Raw genomic sequence first — 21,160 nt, forward strand, 5'->3', positions numbered from 1 at the left:
CTTGCAGTATTATAATGTATGTAGGTGTTTTGTAATAGTAGGATAAATATTGTACTTTTGTCATTTTTTTCTTAGTTTAAGTGAACACACCATTGTTAATAAGTGTGCCGCTGATATAAAAGTGTATGTTCAATAATTATTATTAATATTATAATTAATGTATTATTATATTAATGATTAAAAGTTTGTTTTGTTTATTGAGTTCCTGTTACATAATTTGTTTTTATGATAAAAAGTTAATTATAAAATGTATACAGAACTCCAGGGTAGAAATGTTATTAATGATTTGTTTGTTTTGTTTATTGAGTTCCTGCAGAGAAAAGTGACATTTATTTTTTTTCAACTTTACTCTACTCTATTAATAGATACAATAAGCATGTACACGAACCATTGCGATAATATCAGATAATTTATTTCTTTGTAATTTTACTCTTTCCTGGTTCCTGTTACACAATTTGTTATCAGAACCATAGATTTAATATTAATAAATACGATAAACATGTACACGAACCATTGCGATAATATCAGATAATTTATTTCTTTGTAATTTTACTCTTTCCTGGTTCCTGTTACACAATTTGTTATCAGAACCATAGATTTAATATTAATAAATACGATAAACATGTACACGAACCATTGCGATAATATCAGATAATTTATTTCAATCCCCCCCCCCCCCCACACAAAAAATGGTCTACACTGAGATGATTTTAAAGGTAAATTCCTTATTATTTTTGACAAGCCACGCTGTTTGATCAGAAATTTATCCTAAGAAGATTTTTCACTTCATTTTCAAGCACAATAGACATATTGCTGTTAACTAACCAGTCAATATCTGTATAACTATAATATTACATAGCCTATGTAAATACGTGAACGTGATTGGTTGAAACTGCATCACATGACTACCGCTGCAAGGATCGTAAATCGTATATATCCTCGAGAACGATGATATTGACCGATTAATTTTCCCGTAATTATCGTGTCCCCTGTCATTAAACATATAAATTCTCGAGTTCGATGATATTGACTGTGTAATTTTCGTGTCTCGCGTTTGCCGATAAATAAACAAAAGTCATCTACTGGATCTTGAACTCGGGTGGAATTGTCACTCCATCGCAAGACAACGCTTCAACCGCTGCGCCACGGAACTTGCTTGAAGAAATTAATCATTTAAACTATTTAAGCTATGCATACATAGCGCCTTATTTGTTATTAGTCCTCCCTAAATGTGATGAAACACCGTTTGTGATTGGTCAATACTCACGGTAGTAACTAGTACGTTCTGAACATCCGGTGATTCGAAGAGAAGAAGACGAATTGTTTATTCGGCCTACTTGATTATAATATTATTATTAATAGGCTTATTGATGGAAATTCTTCTGTTAATTTAAACGACCTAGGCCTAAGTGAATATTTTATTGCCAAGGAATCATTAATTAGTAATTATCTGTATATTATTCTTCGCAAGGTAAGGTGTCTAGGCAGGCTTGTTTACATACAATACAAATACTATAGATAGGAGGCCTAGCCTAGCTTCACCCAACCCAGCAGACTTGTTCTTGGCTATATAATATAACAGATATCGCCTTTTATATCGGTAAAATATAAGATTTGACATCCCCTCGGGATGATATTATGTTCTCGGGGAATTATATATATCCCTCAGCTGCCGCTTCGGGATATATATATTCCCTCGAACATAATATCATTCCCTCGGGGATGTCAAATCTTATATTTCACCTCTAAGCAGGCAATATCTGTATAATATTACATAGCCTATGTATATATGTGAACGTGGTTGGTTGAAACTGCATCACATGACTACTGCTGCGAGGATCATAAATCATATATTTCCTCGGTTACGATGATATTGACTGAGTAATTTTCGCGTGATTATCGTGTCTCTGTCATTAAACATATAAAATCCTGTAAATTCTCGAGTATGATATTGACTGTGTAATTTGCGTGTGCCAACACTTGCGTTTGGAGATAAATAAACAAAAGTCATCTACTGGGACAATTGCGATGTCCACATCATCATCACGAGACGACGTTTTCCGCTTGATGAAATAACTCAACTATTTAAACTATGAATACATAGCGCCCTCATTTTGGTATAGATGCTACGAAAAACTGTTTGTGATTGGTCAATACTCGCTGCAGTACCATCTGGTACGAGCGGCGCGCTGAACATCCGGTGATTCGCCTCAAAGAAGACTATTATTACGACAGTGTGACACCTGAATGACTCCCAAGAAGTAAATAAATAATAACCAAGCAAGACATCGATTGTCTTATAAATATTATTGATTACACTTTAATAACATAAACAAAACAACCACATTTCATACATTTCTAGCCCTCTTTGAACTTCAAAGTAAGTTGTGTTATTAGCCGATTTTGGGGGTCGACTTATATTCAGGTCATACCAAAATCAACAATATTCTAGGTCAAAGTTGGGGGTCGACCTATACTCCGGGAAATATGGTAAGTGAATATTTTATTGCCAAGGAATCATTAATTAGTATTATTATCTGTATATTATTCTTCGCAAGGTAAGGTGAACACAACACCTAACTAGGCAGGCTTTAACATAAATGAGGCCTATCTACACGACCCAGCAGATATTCTACTTGTTGTTGGCTATATAATATAACAGATATTGCCTTTATATTGGTAAAATATAAGATTTTACATCCCCTCGGGAATGATATTTTGCTCTCAAGAATTATATTTCCCTCGGCTTGCGCTTCGGGAAATATATATTCCCTCGAGCAAAATATCAATATCATTCCCTCAGGAATGTCAAATCTTATAGTTACCTATAAGCAGTCAATATCTGTATAATATTAAAACTTAACGTAATATGTGTGATACGCTGTAAGTTTGTTATGTAATCTTTTACTTGTGCAGCATATTTGTTTAAGCTTCCTGTCATTATAAAATACGTATTGTATTTTGTATTTGTTGTTGAGTAAGTGTTCGTGGTTGTTAATAATACCTTGCATAATATTGTGTTTAAATTGTATCATATGTTTATTAATGAATTTACGACTGTAACCTATATTCTTTAATCTTAATGAAAAAAAGTGGTCATGTGTCAAAAATGTTTATGTTGCAAGATAGTCGATTATATCGGTGTGATTCAGTTTTGATGATACTTTTAAATATTATGTTATGATTAGATGTAGTTGGTACTTGGTACTAGTATTTTGGTTAATAATGCGTTTGTCTTTTTAATCATCTAAAATTGTACCCAAGTATTTATTCAGACACAATCCAAATTTATCATTTTCGATTTTCATGTAATTATTCTTCCGAAAATCAATTATCAATTTAAGATTTGGTTTTCGTATGTTAGAAAAAAGAGTAGACTCATTATAGAATAGGGATGTGACAAGAGAAAAAAAACCCAGAAATTTTAACTTGATATTACCATGTATTATATGGCAAGCAATCAGCAATTAATAATTATTACATCACAACAAAATGCACCATAGTTAATAATAGGGACATATACGAAAAATGCAAGACTAGGAATTACAAAATCATTCTGTTCAAAGAACAGGTGTAATTAATTAAAACTTCAACAACGCGATCATTCGATACGGTTGAATAAAGACTGCCCGGCATGGTATTTGTAGATCCGTACATGGTGGTACACAAAGGAGGTTGCGTAGTTTATACAGTGACGTAACATGGTCGCTGAGATGTCAAATTACTGCAATTTTTCCCATTTTTTTAGTGTTTATCCTTAAAATTCAGGAAAGTGACATAGCCTATTGTGTGCGGCCTATCAATAAACATCAGTCTGCCAAATGTGAGCATGTACCGTTCAGTGGTTTTAAAGGAGATACGTAAAATACGTGAATATTTTTGTAGCATTAATATATAGATTGACTGCCACTGAGCTAATGGGTTCTTGGTTAAATTTGACCATTTATTTTGCCATTTTATATGAGGAAACTTTATATATTTTTTTTCTGGTTTTTTTTTTGACAAGTTTTGTAAGATGTACTCCAAAAGGGCGTGGACAAAACGTTCTACTTTCCTTGCTAATCAATAGATTTTATTATTATTATTACTTTATCTAAACATGCTGATTTAGTATTACAGGAAAAATACATTTTTAGGCCTAGATTTTCTTTTTATGCCTTTAATAATTACCACTTTGGCAATATGTTATGCAGGTAATATAACCACGGGGCCTAGGCTTCTTTCCCCAGTCTATTATTAGCACTCCCCTCTAAATACTGGATCTACTCCTGGTGTATATCTACCAAAATGAATGTGACATTATGTTTATGCAGTTATTAGACAAACTTACTGATTCAACAGATTTTTACAATCTTCTGTCATGTGAAATATAAAGAATTATAACTACAGAACTAAATATTAAACCAAAAAATATATGTGTTGTGAATGTTGTCTTTGTTCTACTACCGTACAATACCCCACACAAATACCCTAACAGCCTTGGGGAAGAAGCAGTGTATTTTAATAGTCTATTAATAAATGGATCATAAAGTAAGGTAGTACAATACCCCACACAAATACCCTGACCATGGAGAAATAATGCCTGAACAGCCATGGGGAAGCAGTGCATTTTAGTCTATTAATAAATGGATCATAAAGTAATAACCAAACATTACTATAACCTTTGTACATGTTTCAAACAATCAGATGATTTTTACTTTATCTTTTGTAAATACAAAGTTAATATTAAACTGATGATAATGATTTTGAGGATTTGTTTGCCTGTATCTAGGGACAACAGGACAACACAAACACACAACAGTCATTAATAATAATCAGGCCCCTCAATGTAAGCTGGTTGACAATCTGCATATCTTTTTCCTCAAGTATACAACACTGGCTAAAAAGATTCTGAGATGAAATACAATTCCTAATCAACTCTTAATAAACAATTACTTTTTTTCATAAGAAAAATCTCAGACAAAAATTGTGTTAGCTATGAAATTGTCAAACATTGAATATGTTATAAATAGCAAAATTATTAAAAACATAATTTATCCTTTTTTAATTCCCTTGCTTCACATTTTTCTATTTCTTACTCAAAATGGGTTTTGTTTCTACAATGAAGAAATTAAATTTCTTTAAAGAAAAGTCATGAGGGTGTTTCTCATTGTAGCCATAGTGGCAAAGCCTTTTCACTTTATTTTCTTCTAAACTTGTGTAGTTTGCATGGATCACCTTCTAATTCCCCAAAAGTATTTAGGCTATAAAGATTTCCCATAACAATTTGGTTTTCTTAGTGTCCAAACATAATTTTCGACGGTCCTACTAAACACCACCAGATACAAACTAGAGCAATAAATCCAACCACCAGAGAGCAGCCACCTGTTTGGAATTGATTATTAAGGGTATATTGCAAATTTCAAAGCTTAATTCTTTCAGAAACTGATAAAATTGAAGTTTAAAGTTGAATTTCTCGCCGTCGTATTCCAGAACCGAATGCGTTTGATAAACATTAGAAACGAACGCATTCATCCGTGTCTCTTGTGTATTGTATTCAACAGTCAACTATGAGGCGCTACCGATGCTTTTTTGTTACTTTAGTCAGTCACATAAATTACACCAATCGATTGCGCAATTAGTCTTTCTTTTGACATTATGTTTTTATCATGTTTTGTATGTCAAAATCGGTAACGATAACATAACAAATAGCATACGATAACAATTTTTTTGCACATTAATTTTAATTATTTCCCTTTGTCATCGTTTTCGTATACTCTGGGTGCTGTAGAAATTGTTATTATATTATTATAAATTCAATCTCTCTTATGGCATTAAGAGCTTGGCAAGCAAATAAAAAATGTTGTATATTGTCTATTTCACCACTCTGACATATATAGTGCAGTGGCCAGATATTTCTTTAGACATAAAATACATGGTAATATCAAGTTAAAACTTCTGTTTTATTTTCTCTTTCCACATTCCTATTCTATAATGAGTTTACTCTATTTTAACATACGATTACCATCACTGACAAAAGGTAGTTGGCATTAAGTTTTATTTATTTTTAATAAATGTTATAGTGTACAGAAACGAATTTCTGATTTTAATTGACCAAATAAATTCATCGGTAGCGCCTCATAGTTGACTGTTGAATAGTTTAATACACAAGAGACACGGATGAACGTATTCTAAAAGAGACCTAATCTTTTACTTTTCTGTTGACTAGCTAGATTTCTAGTTTATAAACAATTATATTTTTTAGCCAAATAACTCTGTAACTTTTATTTTTTCAAATTAATTTGTTTAAGTAGGTTTCCAGTCATATCATTAATTGGTTTGGATGACATTTTATGCATTTGCTGCAATTGTGTCATCCATTCTGATACAAGTCCTCACACGCTAAGTGGGCGTTAAAACAGGTATTCACAATACCTTAATTTAGTCTTATGTGGTATCCCATGTTAGATCTGGTTGATAAGCTCTCTTCTTTGGGTTTCATGGGTCATATTTGTCAAAATTGGACATATTTGAAATTTAATTTTTGGTTAATCTTCTTTTGGGCTACAGGGACCTCTGATAGATATACACAGTCATAAGACTTCAGCAAACATTTAGTATCTTTATAATCTAAATATATTTTTTGTACATATTGCTCTGGTTGGACAGTTTATATCATAAAAAGTTCATTATAACACTTGGGTAGAAATTGTTATTAATGATTTGTTTGTTTATTGAGTTCCTGTTATACAATTTGTTATCAGATAATCTTAAACCATAGATTTAATATTAACATTGTATTCTAATGTTAAACAAAGATAATAAATAGAACACACAGCAGTTTATAACTCTCTGTAGGCCTACTATTACTATTACTATTACTATTACTCTCTGTAAAATGAACTTAAGTCAATACTCTGTCATTGTACACTACTATTACCAAAGTGATAATGAATAGTATGAACTAGTGAGTGGGATAACCATGGCACTACCTAACCCTAGTTCAAAATGATCAAAGGCATGGCATAGCAGATAGATTGTTGTTGACTTGTTTTCACGAAGGATAGTTTAATAATATATCTATTTAGCTTGTTTCTAGTAGAAAAAATTAATATTAATCAAATGTAACATTTATATCATAAATAAATTACTTAATTTACCGGGCATAGATTATTACGCAGCAAAGAATAGACCATGCTGAGTAACGCTGGGTAGATGTTTGTTGTTGTGGTTCGGTCTTTCTTTGTGAACTAATTTAATAATTTTCTGTAGAAGTGAATGTACCCATAGTTTGTTATTAAATATGTTTTATAAAATGTTTTATTTATTTATTTTTATTTCAACAATATTTTAGGAGGGTGGTCCATCCAGCCCAAGCTGAGCACTAGGGACCCTCACAAAAATACAATATGACGAGACATAAACATGTAACAATATAAATTAAATTAAAAGAAATCAAATTTAAATATACAGTAGAACCTCTGTTTTACGTTCCCTGGATTTTATGTACGCTTAAAATGACCGATGACATCATCATTTTCTTACATTGAGGGCGCAATTTAACAACAAGCACAAAGCCATGGCTGTGTGAGGAACTCTGCTGTGTGAGAGACAAGCTACACATGTGCATTCCACCTAAAGCAGTGTTGTTTTTATTGAAAATACAAGAACATTGATATTTTATTTATAACACTTTATTTAAACATCGCACAGCCTGTATATACTGTACTTTTCTAGTTAGGCCTCACATCTTGCTAGGCCTGCTAGCCTGGCGTAGATTAGTCTAGGCAAGGCCTAGCTAGTGACCACCTGCATGCTGTGCAGTAAAGTACTGTAGGCAAACATGGCAGCCTTTTTAGCTATAATCTACGTATTTGGGGTCAATTTAAGGTCAACCTGGATTTTACGAATCCCATGTTTTACGTATGTCTTTTGGTCTCACGTGTACCGTACGTAAAATGAAGGTTCTACTGTATTATCATAATTCTATTTAAAATGACATAATATCTGTCAAATCAAGTCTTCTTTAGTCTGTATACATCCGCTCTCATGAGGGTGGGCATCCACGCTCTGTTACAAATTTCTAATGCAAAAATTGCAGATTACTCATTCTTGTGATATATTCTCCGTTTTTTCTCTCAGCTGGTCATCTCTGCAAAATGGCTGCGGGAGCACAAAAATTTGTTTGAGTTGTCATTTAGTTGTGAGACCCTACATTTTTATTTTGTGCTCGATCGTCTCTTGTCCCAATCGTCTTACAACATTATTGGGCTCCCCGATCGCCTGGGCCAGGCCTGGCCCTAGCTGTTTTATTTCGACTCCAAACTTATTTTGAATACCACACCTTAGAATTGGGGCCTCATAAGTACTTGTATGAAGAAGAATCACATAAAAAGTAACAAATAAATCCTTTAAATTGACGATTTTACAGACGTGTTTCTTGCACACCGTTCGCGAATTTCGCATACACGAAGTTCATTTTTTTCATTTCTATGGAGCGCCAAAAGAGCAACAATAGAGGGTTAAAAATTCAGTGGAATGCGTCTACTTTTAATGCATCTATTTATGAAATACACGTTTTAATTCACAATTTTTTTGTCAATAAAAATATTGTTACATGTTACTGCCGATAATGTGCTGTTTTCAAAGAACATTAAACGACCCTAAATCAGCATCTAATTGGTCTATGCCCAAGACTATAAAGAGGGATATTATTTAGATCATTGAGGTATATAACTTACAGTACATCTTATGATGATGATTTTGTAGATTTGTCGAAAACCATGTACAGTATCAACAGTAACATTTTAGTTGTATTAACATTTTCAAAATATATTTAAATTGAACGTAATTTTCACCAATAAATGCATTAAATATGCGCATTCCACTGCCTTTTTAGCCCTCTATTATAGTTGCTCTTTTGGCGCTCCATAGAAACGTCAATATTGAACATGTAGTATGCGAAATTCACAAACCGTGTGCAAGAAACACGTCTGTAAATTCATCAATTTAAAGTATTTATTTGTTACTTTTTCTGTGATTCTCCATCGTAAAACTAAAAGTACTTATGAGGTCTAATTCTAAGGTGTGGTATTCAGGATAAAGTTTCTTAACACATTTGGAGTCGAAATAAAAGACAGGTGCGAAACGGAACTAGCTTCCCTCTAGGCCTAGTAGTGTAGTACGTAGCGGGCCCATCAAGAGTGAAAGACGATCGGGACCAGAGACGATCCGGCCCAGACGATCGGGCCCAATGAATAAGACAATCGGGCCCAAAACATTCTCGGAAAATTTAAAAAAATCATTATTCGATTTGAAGTCAGAAAAATATGTATTACCGAATCAGGTTTCACGCATGTGCTACTAATTTTGTCGCGAGAGAGAAGTCAAGTTATATCACACTGTATAGAGCAAAAATTAAATACGGGAATACATACAACACAATAATAACAATTAAAATCAATCACATTTAATTTATTCATAAATCGAGATTATTTGGTAAGAAATTCTTAAAACCAGCAGTAGTAGGGATACCGAGAGCTGACTCCATTTTCATTACCACGATTAAACAGCGCGCAATGTCATTGACGCGGTGTTTTTTTACTTTGGTAAACACTTTTTATTAGGTAATTATTCTGAAAATAAATTATTCATGAAAATATCTTTTTGAGTAAATATTTATTTACCTATTATTCTATAACTTAAGATCAAGTATTTTTTATTTCCATTTCATTCAACCAAAAATGTGAATAGAGTGGTTAAAAGATCGTTATCGCCTAGCGCGTATAGCTTTTGTTTACTACGAAACCCTCGGAAGACTCAATGACCTACCATTTTCAACCTTATTTTTGTAGTTGAGCCTCTTATGACCTCAAAATGTTTTTTATTCCTACACCAAGTTAATATAGTTCCACATACCATGTGCTTGTTACTAAGAAAAATATTAATTTTAAGTGCTAAAAAAACAGTTTTATCCCGATATGAGGCCTTTATGATTCGAATATTTCATAGTAACAACCCATATACCATGAAAAATATCCGTTTTGTCCATTTTTAAAATAATTTTTGGAAAATTCCGAGGGGCTCAACTACAAAAACGCCATTTTGTGGTATGATGTCATTGCAAGCCAATCAAACCTCTGCATTAGACCGCTCCGCAGGTCTCACGGTTGAACGATTTTGGATTCTCGCCCTTTGTTTGGTTGACGCGAATCAACACACAGCGGAATAATTTTCTCGCGAGCGCCGTGAAGTCACATGGTCTAAGGCCTGTCCAATTACACGTGAAAATAATGCATTGAAATTCTTCGAATGAGGTTAAATTAACACTTTTTTTTATATAATAAATAAGTAATATCATATTTTATTGAATTTTACAATGTTGATATACAAATTATATTACTTAAAACCGTGATTTTATTTAATTATTTTTACGAAAAATGACTAGTTCATACAATTGTCGACTGTGGGCGCAATTTGTTTACATCGTTCGTGGCTAAAAACGATCATTTTTGACGATGTTTTAAACCCTATATTTCGAAAACTACAAGTCATATTTTCATAATTCTTTCTTTATTATAATATTGATACAAAATACTAACAGGCAATGTATAATTTGTTTGAAAAATATTAACTTTTAATTTTACATCGTTATCCCTAGCAGTAGTGTTAATTAGGGGAAAATTTTGATAAAATTAGAAAAATCTAATTAACCTTTTTAATTAAAATCTTAATTTACGCAAGAAAAGCATGTTGACACCTAAGCTCTAGGAATGAAATGTGGGACATTATTTTGTATAACACAAAAGACAATCGGACCAACTGGTAAGACGATCGGGACCAACGTGGTTCTGAAAATACTGGACGATCGGGACCAACTGGTAAGGCGATCGGTGGTCCCGATCGTCTGTTCCCCCCCAGATTAGACTAGCCTATAGGCGCGCTAGGCCTAGTAGGCCTACCTAGAGGCCTTATTAGAGACCTGGCCTAGCAGCATATAGTTTGTTAGCTAGCTAGGCTAGGTAGGGCCTATAGCCTAGGATACGAATATAAGATCCAAAAAAAGACCTGCTATTAAAACAATAGAGTATAAAGAATTCCGTATATGATATGGTATGATAATAATGAAACAAAACTTACTTCTTGCTTTTGACATTCTTTTGTATATATAACCGATTCACAACGATAAGCGCTTAAAGCGCTCATGACAAAAAATCAACAAAAAAAAAGTAAATTGAATTTACATGCGCAGTTTGCTGTGCATGAATCGTGACAACAAATTATACAAAATACTCACAACTTTTTTTAAAAAAATATGCTTCTAAATATATAAAAACAATTGTTGAAGTTAGTTTGAAAATGAAATTCGAAAATATAACCGTTTTTCGAAGCACGCTGTTCGAAACGCGACAGGCGCGTTGAATGAATCTAGGCCTAAACATACAACGTAAAATCGTCTAAAATCCATCTTTATTTGTAATAATCACTATTTTGAAGCATGTATACAATAAATGTATAATAAATAAAGATTATGTATCAGTTACAGTGTCTAAATCGTCATATTTCCATGTAAAAATGTGATTTTTCTACCGGAGAAAAGTCGTGACCATGTCCTCACGAGGGCCGCGCCATATTGTTTACCTTTGAATGTAATATGAACCCTGACATGTCAGATGCATTATGGGCATGAAATATTTGTTCAAACTCTGCGCAAAGGTCAGTTTATTGAAGCATAACTTTTGACAAACATTTTGATACCAAACTTGTTTTAATTTCATAAGTTTTCGACGCATTTTCGTCTAATTTTCTGCAAGCTACACATCTAATATAGCGGACTAAGCTCCCGAGGGATGCCGGTGCGCGTGAGAATCGCGAATTCCAAGTCGCTTTCGGGATGTTATTTTTAACATTCCCGGCGAACGAACAGCGGCGACGACGCTCTCGGGGCGGCTCCCGATAGGCCTAGGCCCCATATGGTCAACCTCGGATGAGCCGGTCTACTAATTTCTTTATAATTTCGAAACCGGTCATTCATAATGGTCAAGTTTGGTCTTATTTTGAAGAGAAGAAATAGGTTCTGATGAAGAGATGAGTTTTATTATAAAATATTTAATATTTTTTGTGCATTTGGTAGTCAAAGATAAATTACAAATTTTTAATAATTTTCCTAAAATATTTCTAAAATTTGCATAATCTATACTCCGCAAAAATAAGTTGTAACACAAATTTGATAACATATTTGGAAATAAAATGTCCTTTCCATTATTTTTCTTTTTTAATTTTTTTAATGTCTGTGTTTAGAAAAAAAGTTAGGGTTAATTATGTGACATATGCTTTTTGGGTCCCCGGGGAGCAAAATAAACTTGGGGGTCAATGGGATAAACAGTGTGGTGTGGGTGATAAACTTTATTTTTTATAGAGGGCGCAATCACAATTGTCTACATTTTATCGCTGCAATATTATTATCGAAGAACTTTATTACTCGATCTCCGGCGGCGGGTTGGTGAAATGAATAATATTATTCCTATAATAAACAATACATTTTTAACAATAGCTAGCACGTACAATTTGATATAATGATCTCCTCGATGTTAAAATCTCCCCCTTCAAAAAAACACTATCCTTACAAATAAACAAATATGATTGTTTTTCATTCATTAGTATTTATTAAAAAATATATGAATAACATTAAAACATAGCAGCATTTGAATTAAAAGTGAAAAAATGAAAAAACATCAAAATATAAAACATTTCATTCAACAAATAGACATCATAAAATGTATTCATATAATAATATAATTTAGTAATGTAAAAAAAAATTGAACACTATAAACAATCATTCATCAAACATTAATTTAGATTTAAGCATTGTTTGTTTAGTAGCACAGTGAGATTCAACAAAGTTGTGTCTATGTCTAGTATGGTAAGGGGAAGGATTAGAGGCCGCAAGGATTTAATTCTGTTGAGAGCCATATATATAGTTACGACTTTATATATATATGGCTCTGATTCTGTTCTGCCGTTTACCTGGTCTCATTTGCATATGTTTTTGTTCGTTTTGTTTTTGTAATTCTGCATATAAAAAAATAAATTAACAAACTATATAATTAACTGGTTCTCTGAAGTTAAACAAAAAAATTGGAAGACATTCCGACTACTTCCAGTTCCTAGGTGTTTTTTCCTCTTTATTTTTAATATTTAAACTCTGTCCATTTACTGTACTGTATTATAATGTTGTCGGTTGAATTTCTTTAGGGGAACATTTTTGTTTTTAATAAAAAGGGGAATCAAGAGTGGACTTTGACCTTTGGATTATTTTTCAAAACAGAAGAAACATTTTAAACAAAATTGGATCTCTTAATTGGATAGAATGTAATCAATGAAGTAGATAAAGGCTTGTTTGATAAATTTCTTTCATGGAAAAATAATATTCATAGTTTATTTCAAAATGTAAGAAAAAAAAATAGGCATATTATTAGTTATCCGCATTCAGCGGATAACTCCTTGTAACTGTCCTGTTTCATCTTCTTTTTTTTCTGTATTCTTCTTTCTTTCTGTCATTTTTGTGCAGAGCGTATCTCTAAAACATGTAAACATAACATTTCATAACTTTGTCAACATATGGGCATTCACGTGAAGTTGTGCCCCTCTTATTGTGAATGACGTCAGAGTTACGCAACGTGACTTACGCGCGTTTTTACGTTTTTCGCGTATTTAACATAGATCGAAAACCATATAACAATTTTAAATGAAACTTAGCAAAAGTTTAATTTATATCATGCGCTAATTTTCTGTGTAAAAAAAATGACATGTTACGCGCGCACGCGCGTTTAAAATTTCGAAATGCGAAAAATTAATTTCTAATCAACTTTCTACGCGTTTCATGTCATTTTAAGCATGTCAAAAATTCCCAGGCGCGCGCATTTTTTTTTACGCACGTGTGCGCACGTAGCGCAAAAAACTTTTTTTTTTCGCGTGATTTATGTTTTTCCAGCTTTTTCTAGTAATTTTACAAACTTTTAAACTATTTCGACTTAAAATCACGTCATACGGGCACGTAGAATTGGATAATTTTCGCGAGTTTTTGATGAAAAAGTTAAAAAATTCGTCAAAATTTGTCAAAATTATGCCTTTTTTTAAACAGTCGTAATTTCTAAACTGGACGGTCGACTTTTTGTGGATGACATATTCTTGAAGTTGATGAGTTATAGATATCGGATCATGTATTAATATGGCTAACGGGACATTGTGACGTCATCGTATGGCCACGCGAATATAAAATTTAGGATTTTTGTATCTTTCGTCATAGCTCATCACATTTAATAGAGCGCATCTCTACTTATCCGTTTTCCATTTTCACCCCGATTTTGATAGTGTCTAGGTCAATCAACTATCTTTCGCATGAGTTAAAAATATTTTAATTTTTATTACGTCATCATGTCTAAAAACGTAAATAACGTGGGTCACTTATTTTCATCTTTACAGTAAATTTCAATCTGTTATAGCTCGTCAGAATAAAAAGTGATAATCATGATTAAAACGTTTCCTGGAAGCTATTGGATTGTAGATACGAATTCATGTGAACATTTTTCCAATACGACGTTGTGACATCATTACATGGCCAGTTTAATAAAAAAAGTCGTATTTTCATATTTTGCGTCATAGTTCATCACATTTAAAAGAGCGCGCATCTATATTTTACGTATCCAAATTTCTTTTTCACGTTAACATGTTGCTGCTGAGATAATATCCTTCCGAAATTGCTATCTTAGTTTTTCATTTTGATACCGTCGCCATGTTAAAAATAAGAATAAACGGGGGGTCCCGTAATTTCACCTATTCTACACTGTGTGTAACATGTATACAGATTATACCGTTTGCACTGTATATGCTATATGACACAAAATTGACAGAATCCAGCACTAACAGCATATGATATTCTTCAGTTCAGGTCATAATGCCATAATCTTTTTCCGTGTGCAAAATTCCAACGTATGACGTGCGCGTGGCGTTTGTCGTGCGGATAACTAACTCGTCAAAGTGACGAGTTCAAATCTAGTTTAATTTGAGATATTTTGTTCCTCAAGACATCCTAATTATAATCTACAACTCATTTATTAATCCATTATTCGTTTATGGCATTGAGGTCTGGGGTAGCACATATTCTTCTTACTTAAATCAATTCTTATTAAAAAAAATGTATGTTTGTCATTTGATTTTGCCTGTAATCTCAACCTAGAGACTCTAATATAAATGCACAACAAAATATAAAAACAGTTAAAATGGTCTTATCTCTAAATATAGCAATAGGTAATGCCTGCAACAGGAACAGTAGCAATGTTTTATACCCACATGCTTGTAGGCCTACTGTTATTTTTTGTAATATTCCAGTATTGTTATTTTGTTTTGTCATCTTTTTTTTGTTACTAACATTCATGTACCATTTAGTACACTAAAATCTTATAATAAATCTTTGTAGGCCTACTGTTATTTTTTGTAATATTCCAGTATTGTTATTTGTTTTGTCATCTTTTTTTGTTACTAACATTCATGTACCGTTTAGTACACTGAAATCTTATAATAAATCTTTGTAGGCCTACTGTTATTTTTTGTAATATTCCAGTATTGTTATTTTGTTTTGTTGTCGTTTTTTTGTTACTAACATTCATGTACCATTTAGTACACTGAAATCTTATAATAAATCTTTATAGGCCTACTGTTATTTTTTGTAATATTCCAGTATTGTTATTTGTTTTGTCATCTTTTTTTGTTACTAACATTCATGTACCGTTTAGTACACTGAAATCTTATAATAAATCTTTATAGGCCTACTGTTATTTTTTGTAATATTCCAGTATTGTTATTTTGTTTTGTCATCTTTTTTTGTTACTAACATTCATGTACCATTTAGTACACTGAAATCTTATAATAAATCTTTATAGGCCTACTGTTATTTTTTGTAATATTCCAGTATTGTTATTTGTTTTGTCATCTTTTTTTGTTACTAACATTCATGTACCGTTTAGTACACTGAAATCTTATAATAAATCTTTCAACAGTAGAACGCCTCCTCTTTACTACTGGAGTAAACCTCTTCTTTAGGACACCCCTATTCAGGGGACACACCCCTATTCAGGGGACACACCCCTCCTCTTTACTACTGGAGTAAACCCCTTCTTTAGGACACCCCTATTCAGGGGACACTTTCTCATAAAATGAGGGGAAATATATGTTTCAACACTACAGCCAACTCCTAATCAGGGGACAACCCTATTAAAGGGACACGTTTGAGAGTGCCAAATGGTTGATTTAATCCTATTATAAGGGGACAGCAATTTGTTTTTGGAAAGAAAACACCACAGACAATAACTAGTGTGTTTGAAGTCTGGGATACCAGGGAATCTACAGTATGCTTTTGTACATTGAGGTATGACACGCTAACATTACATTGCAACCAAATCACTACTCAATTGGCAGATAAAAGAGTTCACAGGTAGATTGTACTGGTATCAGTTTACAACACTTTAACGCCGTCTAACATTTGTATGAATAGAATGTCCATGTTTATTGCATCATTGGGCTAAGTCTGTGACTTAAGTCCTCATCATCCTCTGAGAGATCTATACAAATGAAAAACAGTATCAATAAATTTAGTATAACAGTTATCATGATTATTGTGGAAATTGTAATTGTTTTTTTAAGAACATGAATAATAAATATAAATTCATAAAACACCACAATATTTTCCAATGTAATAAATTCAGTAGATAATAGCATCATAATTATTGTTGAAATCATAATCATTATTTGAATATGATCACAGTATAATTCATGAAATGACACAAAATAATTTCAAATTTCAGGAAATAAATTCAGTAGATAGCATTCTTATCATAATTACCGTACTGTTTTAAGATTTATGAATAAAAATTTATGAAAGACCACAAAATCATTTCAAATTTCAAGTAATAAATTCAGCATTGTTATAATTATTGTTTATATCATAATCATTGTTTGAATATGATTATAATATAAATTCAATTCAACAATTTTCTATCTATAATCAGCTTTTAGAAACAACTACAGTAAAACAAAACTACTCGCTTACATTTTATTCCTTTTTTAATAATCTACATTATTATATTCTGTGTATTATAAATCCTAAATTTTAGAGTAATATCATCCTCAATATCACCAACTTCTATGTCATTATATTCATATAATCTTTCTTTTTTAAACCTTCTTTATGTTTTTCTCCAAATCTTGCATAATATTTATGAATAATTTACCTTCACTTTGTCCACATTGGTGACTTGATGATGCTGTCTCATTTCTTCTGACTATTGCCTACAAATAATCAGTTAATAACATTACTAATTTTAATGATTAAAATTTAACCAAATTTAATTTTGGTTAAATTATAATATAAACTGGTTAAAGAATGAACGAGTCAATAACAATATATTTTATTACAGTTCTTAAAGAAGAGTAAAGTTAGTAATGTTATTAACATATCATTACCAAGTAGTATGTCTCTTGCTATTTTGCTAAGACGACCTGCAAACATCTGTATTTTGTCTAAATCATCAGATAATTCTTGCTCAATCTCCAGACGGAGAACTGCATCCCATACATTGGAGAAGTTATATTTTGTCAATTTATAGTAAGCAGTAACATTATGTAATGCATCTGGGTCAACTTGTTTCAGGGCTTTGAACAGTCGCTTTCTGTAAGGTGACAACTTGGTTCTATCAGTATGTCTATTCTGAATGTTGTTGTCTCTCATATACTTAGATACAAGATCTTTGGCCTGTTGGATTTCAGATGTATTTGTAATCTCTAACAGCAAGTTAACATTGGTTGATGAGATTAAACCTTTGTCTTCAAGTGCATTGAGCAATTCATGTCCATTGCAATGTGGATTTTTAATTTCACTGACACTCAAGTGAGAAAATAGTAGGAATCTTAGCCAATGGTATTTTTCACCGTCAAAGCATCCACTGAGACCAGCTTTTAGATCTTGGAAATTGTCGCAAGTTTTCGATTCTGCAATTGTGTTCCTGTCTGCAAATAAAATTATAGCACATTTATTATTATTTTTTATTATTGTTTCCAAAATGAAAATAATTTGTTTGTTTAATTATAAGTATAGAATATCAAAAAAATGTAAAAGCATAAAAAAATTAAACAAATTAAAAAGTAATTGAGGTAAATGTTAAATTTGTGTTATGTTCTCTCTCCACTCTACTATTTCAAAATAAAAATATTGTGGAATTATGTCAGGTTCAGATCAAGTTCAATAATAAATATCAAACTACGGTAAACTTTGGAAAACTTGATATTGTAAGTTCTGGAAAAATTGACAGTCACATGTGTGTCATTCTAGACTTGGCTATATGTGGCAAGTTTTGGTATATTAAACAATTAAAATTAAGGACTTGACAGTAGTTGGCTGAAGTCAGCCATAGCTAGGCTGGTACGTAAGCCACGGGCGGGTAGAGGCATGTCCTTGGTTTTGCTTTCCCAATGTGTTCCCAACAAAGATTAATGCATTGCTGTAAAACTATTTCTCAATTGAACTGTTGATTTTATGCGTTTGTGTTAATGCTAGTTTATTTAGTTCAGGTTCGAATTGAATGCGTCTGTGATGATACTATGTGTCCCATGCAGGATAGGCCTTGCTAGTACTACTGTAGTAAACTAGTATAGTACTAGTATTACTGAATGGGTACCCCTGTTACTAGCTATAGGCTAGCCTAGACCCGATCATCTGTTACATGAGTCTAATTGTCTTTGCCATCTAGACCATGATGACCATAAACAATTCTAAATTTGGTGTAAGTACAGTACTATCGTCATTTGATGCAATCATATATGGAAAGCAAAAACTCCAACAGGTAAAAAATAACCACAAATCTTGAAAATAACAAATTTTCACAAACATTTTTTTTTTGGGTTTGCACAAATCACTTTTAAGTCTAGTTTTAAACTTAATAATCAACATTATATTCTTGGTGCTATAATAATATGATCATAAATTTTAGAGAGAGTATATTATCATCATCATTATAACCAACTTAAATTTTTTAATTTAAAATTATTATAATCTTGTTCATCATCATTATGTGTGTGTGTGTGTGTTGTTCGATTTATAAAGCGCTTATACAATCAAAAGATTGTCCCAAAGCGCTGAGAGAAAAAACAGAAAGAAATTACTAAGAAAAAAGATGGGTTTTGAAATAGATAGTGGATGCATTTTTAATAGGATCAGGAAGATTGTTCTACAATATCACTATCTTTATCTACTAGTATCTTACCTTCACTTTGTTGGTGACTCCGTGATGTTCCTTCTCTTTCATCCTCATCACTACTGCCTAAAAATGATAAAAATGAGAAGTATATGTTTAAAGTATGTTAGGATTTGTTTATATACATGGCACTTTTACACTGGATGATCGAGATTTGATCATTAAGAAAGTAGTGCATTACTAATACACTATCAAACTTGTTTGACATAAAAAGTGTGATGTTGTGAGGTAATTTCCCGATTGATCGTAATCAAAACGGTACCGGGTATGGTCTACTAGCTTTTCTGCTCCCAACCAATACATCCATTCATAGAAGCCTTGATGAAGTAAGCCTACCTGGTGGTGACCATAGAACGGTCCCGAGATAACGACTATACTTCAGCTTTAGTCGATAGAAGATTGAAATATTGTTAGAGATAGAGTATACGATGTTTGATTATGTGTAGATATGTGATTTGTTCTATTATCCAAATGATGTTCCGTATATAGGAGATGTCGTGTGGTAATTTCCCGATTGATCGTAATCAAAACGGTACTGGGTATGGTCTACTAGCTTTTCTGCTCCCAACCAGTACATCCATTCATAGAAGTCTTGATTAAGTAAGCCTACCTGGTGGTGACCATAGAACGGTCCCGAGATAACGACTATACTTCAGCTTTAGTCGATAGAAGATTGAAATATTGTTAGAGATAGAGTATACGATGTTTGATTATGTGTAGATATGTGATTTGTTCTATTATCCAAATGATGTTCCGTATATAGGAGATGAAGATAGTAGTTGGGTGTAATGATTTTGTATATCAAATAATTATCCTAGACTGTATATTATGCGATAAATAATATTTTATATATATTTTAACAAATATTTATTGTTATGATTATAATATTAATAAAAATATATTTGTTAGTATAAATTAAAAAATTTAAAAATATAAAATATAGATATAAAGAAGAAAAGCAAAGAGATTATGGAGCGGCTATTCCTGAATATACAATAATAAGTATCGTAAGTTTAATTTATAAATTTTAGGCGATCTTGTCAAAGGTCAAGCACCTATAGCCTGCTACGTTTCGATATTCAATATTGAACTTGAAAGCTCTCTGTCTACACTATCAAACAAATTTGACAAAAAAGTGTGATGTGCCCAAATATGAGTGATATACCCAAATATGGTAGTGATATGACATCATCATGTCCATATGTGGGCACATCACATTAGCGACACATAGGCCTAATATAACATACCTTGATTTGAACTTGTCCCCACATCATCTGTAACAAATAAAATATACAATAATGAAATAATGTTACTTTATATATATATATATTTTAATGTATTGTATATTTCCTATTATATTATTAGCTGTTTTAGGTCTTCAACCCTGTACAAGCTTTTAGCTTTTTGTTGTTGATCCTTTTCATCTTTTATGCATTTTATCTTTACATGTTTTATAATTTTTTTTTTTTATGAAAAAAATGAATGAAATGAAATGAATTCAATGGATGCTATACAAATTCTATATTTCCAACACAACAGCACATTATCACATGTTCAAATGTTATAATAAAAGCAGCAAAGTATTTTATAAACCATTGAAGTGTTTTAGATCATCATCACATTCTGTTATTTCCTTCATCATTTTAATTTTTATTATTCGATCAAAACCAACAGCGATGAAAACCACCATTAATATAAATTTGCTACTTAAAATTGTCTATACCAATTCATTTATGGAAAGGAATTACGTTGACCTTCATCCAGTCATTGGAAATGGTACCGGTTGAGAGGGATAAATTAAACAATTTTGAAAGCGGCTCAGCAATAAATGTAGCAGTTATCTTGAGCATAGTAAAAGTTATACCATCTTGACC

At 32.1% G+C, this 21,160-nt stretch overlaps 2 protein-coding genes across 2 annotated transcripts in view; both read right to left on the reverse strand.

Annotated features, from left to right (window-relative positions):
• The window catches only part of LOC144837083 (uncharacterized), a 132,484-nt gene that overhangs the window by 71,744 nt on the left and 39,580 nt on the right, over positions 1-21,160 (reverse strand). The window lies entirely within an intron of this gene.
• Positions 16,085-21,017, reverse strand: LOC144837105 (uncharacterized). The gene is made up of 6 exons (XM_078692107.1): positions 21,010-21,017; positions 20,534-20,598; positions 19,296-19,352; positions 17,500-18,042; positions 17,268-17,325; positions 16,085-16,598 (listed from the first exon to the last, which is right to left on the reverse strand). The coding sequence occupies exons 1-5, from the start codon at positions 21,015-21,017 to the stop codon at positions 17,306-17,308; spliced, it is 693 nt and encodes a 230-aa protein (XP_078548233.1). The 3' UTR covers positions 16,085-16,598; positions 17,268-17,305.

This window comes from Antedon bifida, chromosome 3 (assembly GCF_963402885.1).
Source record: "Antedon bifida chromosome 3, ecAntBifi1.1, whole genome shotgun sequence".
In the NCBI taxonomy this organism is placed as follows: domain Eukaryota; kingdom Metazoa; phylum Echinodermata; class Crinoidea; order Comatulida; family Antedonidae; genus Antedon; species Antedon bifida.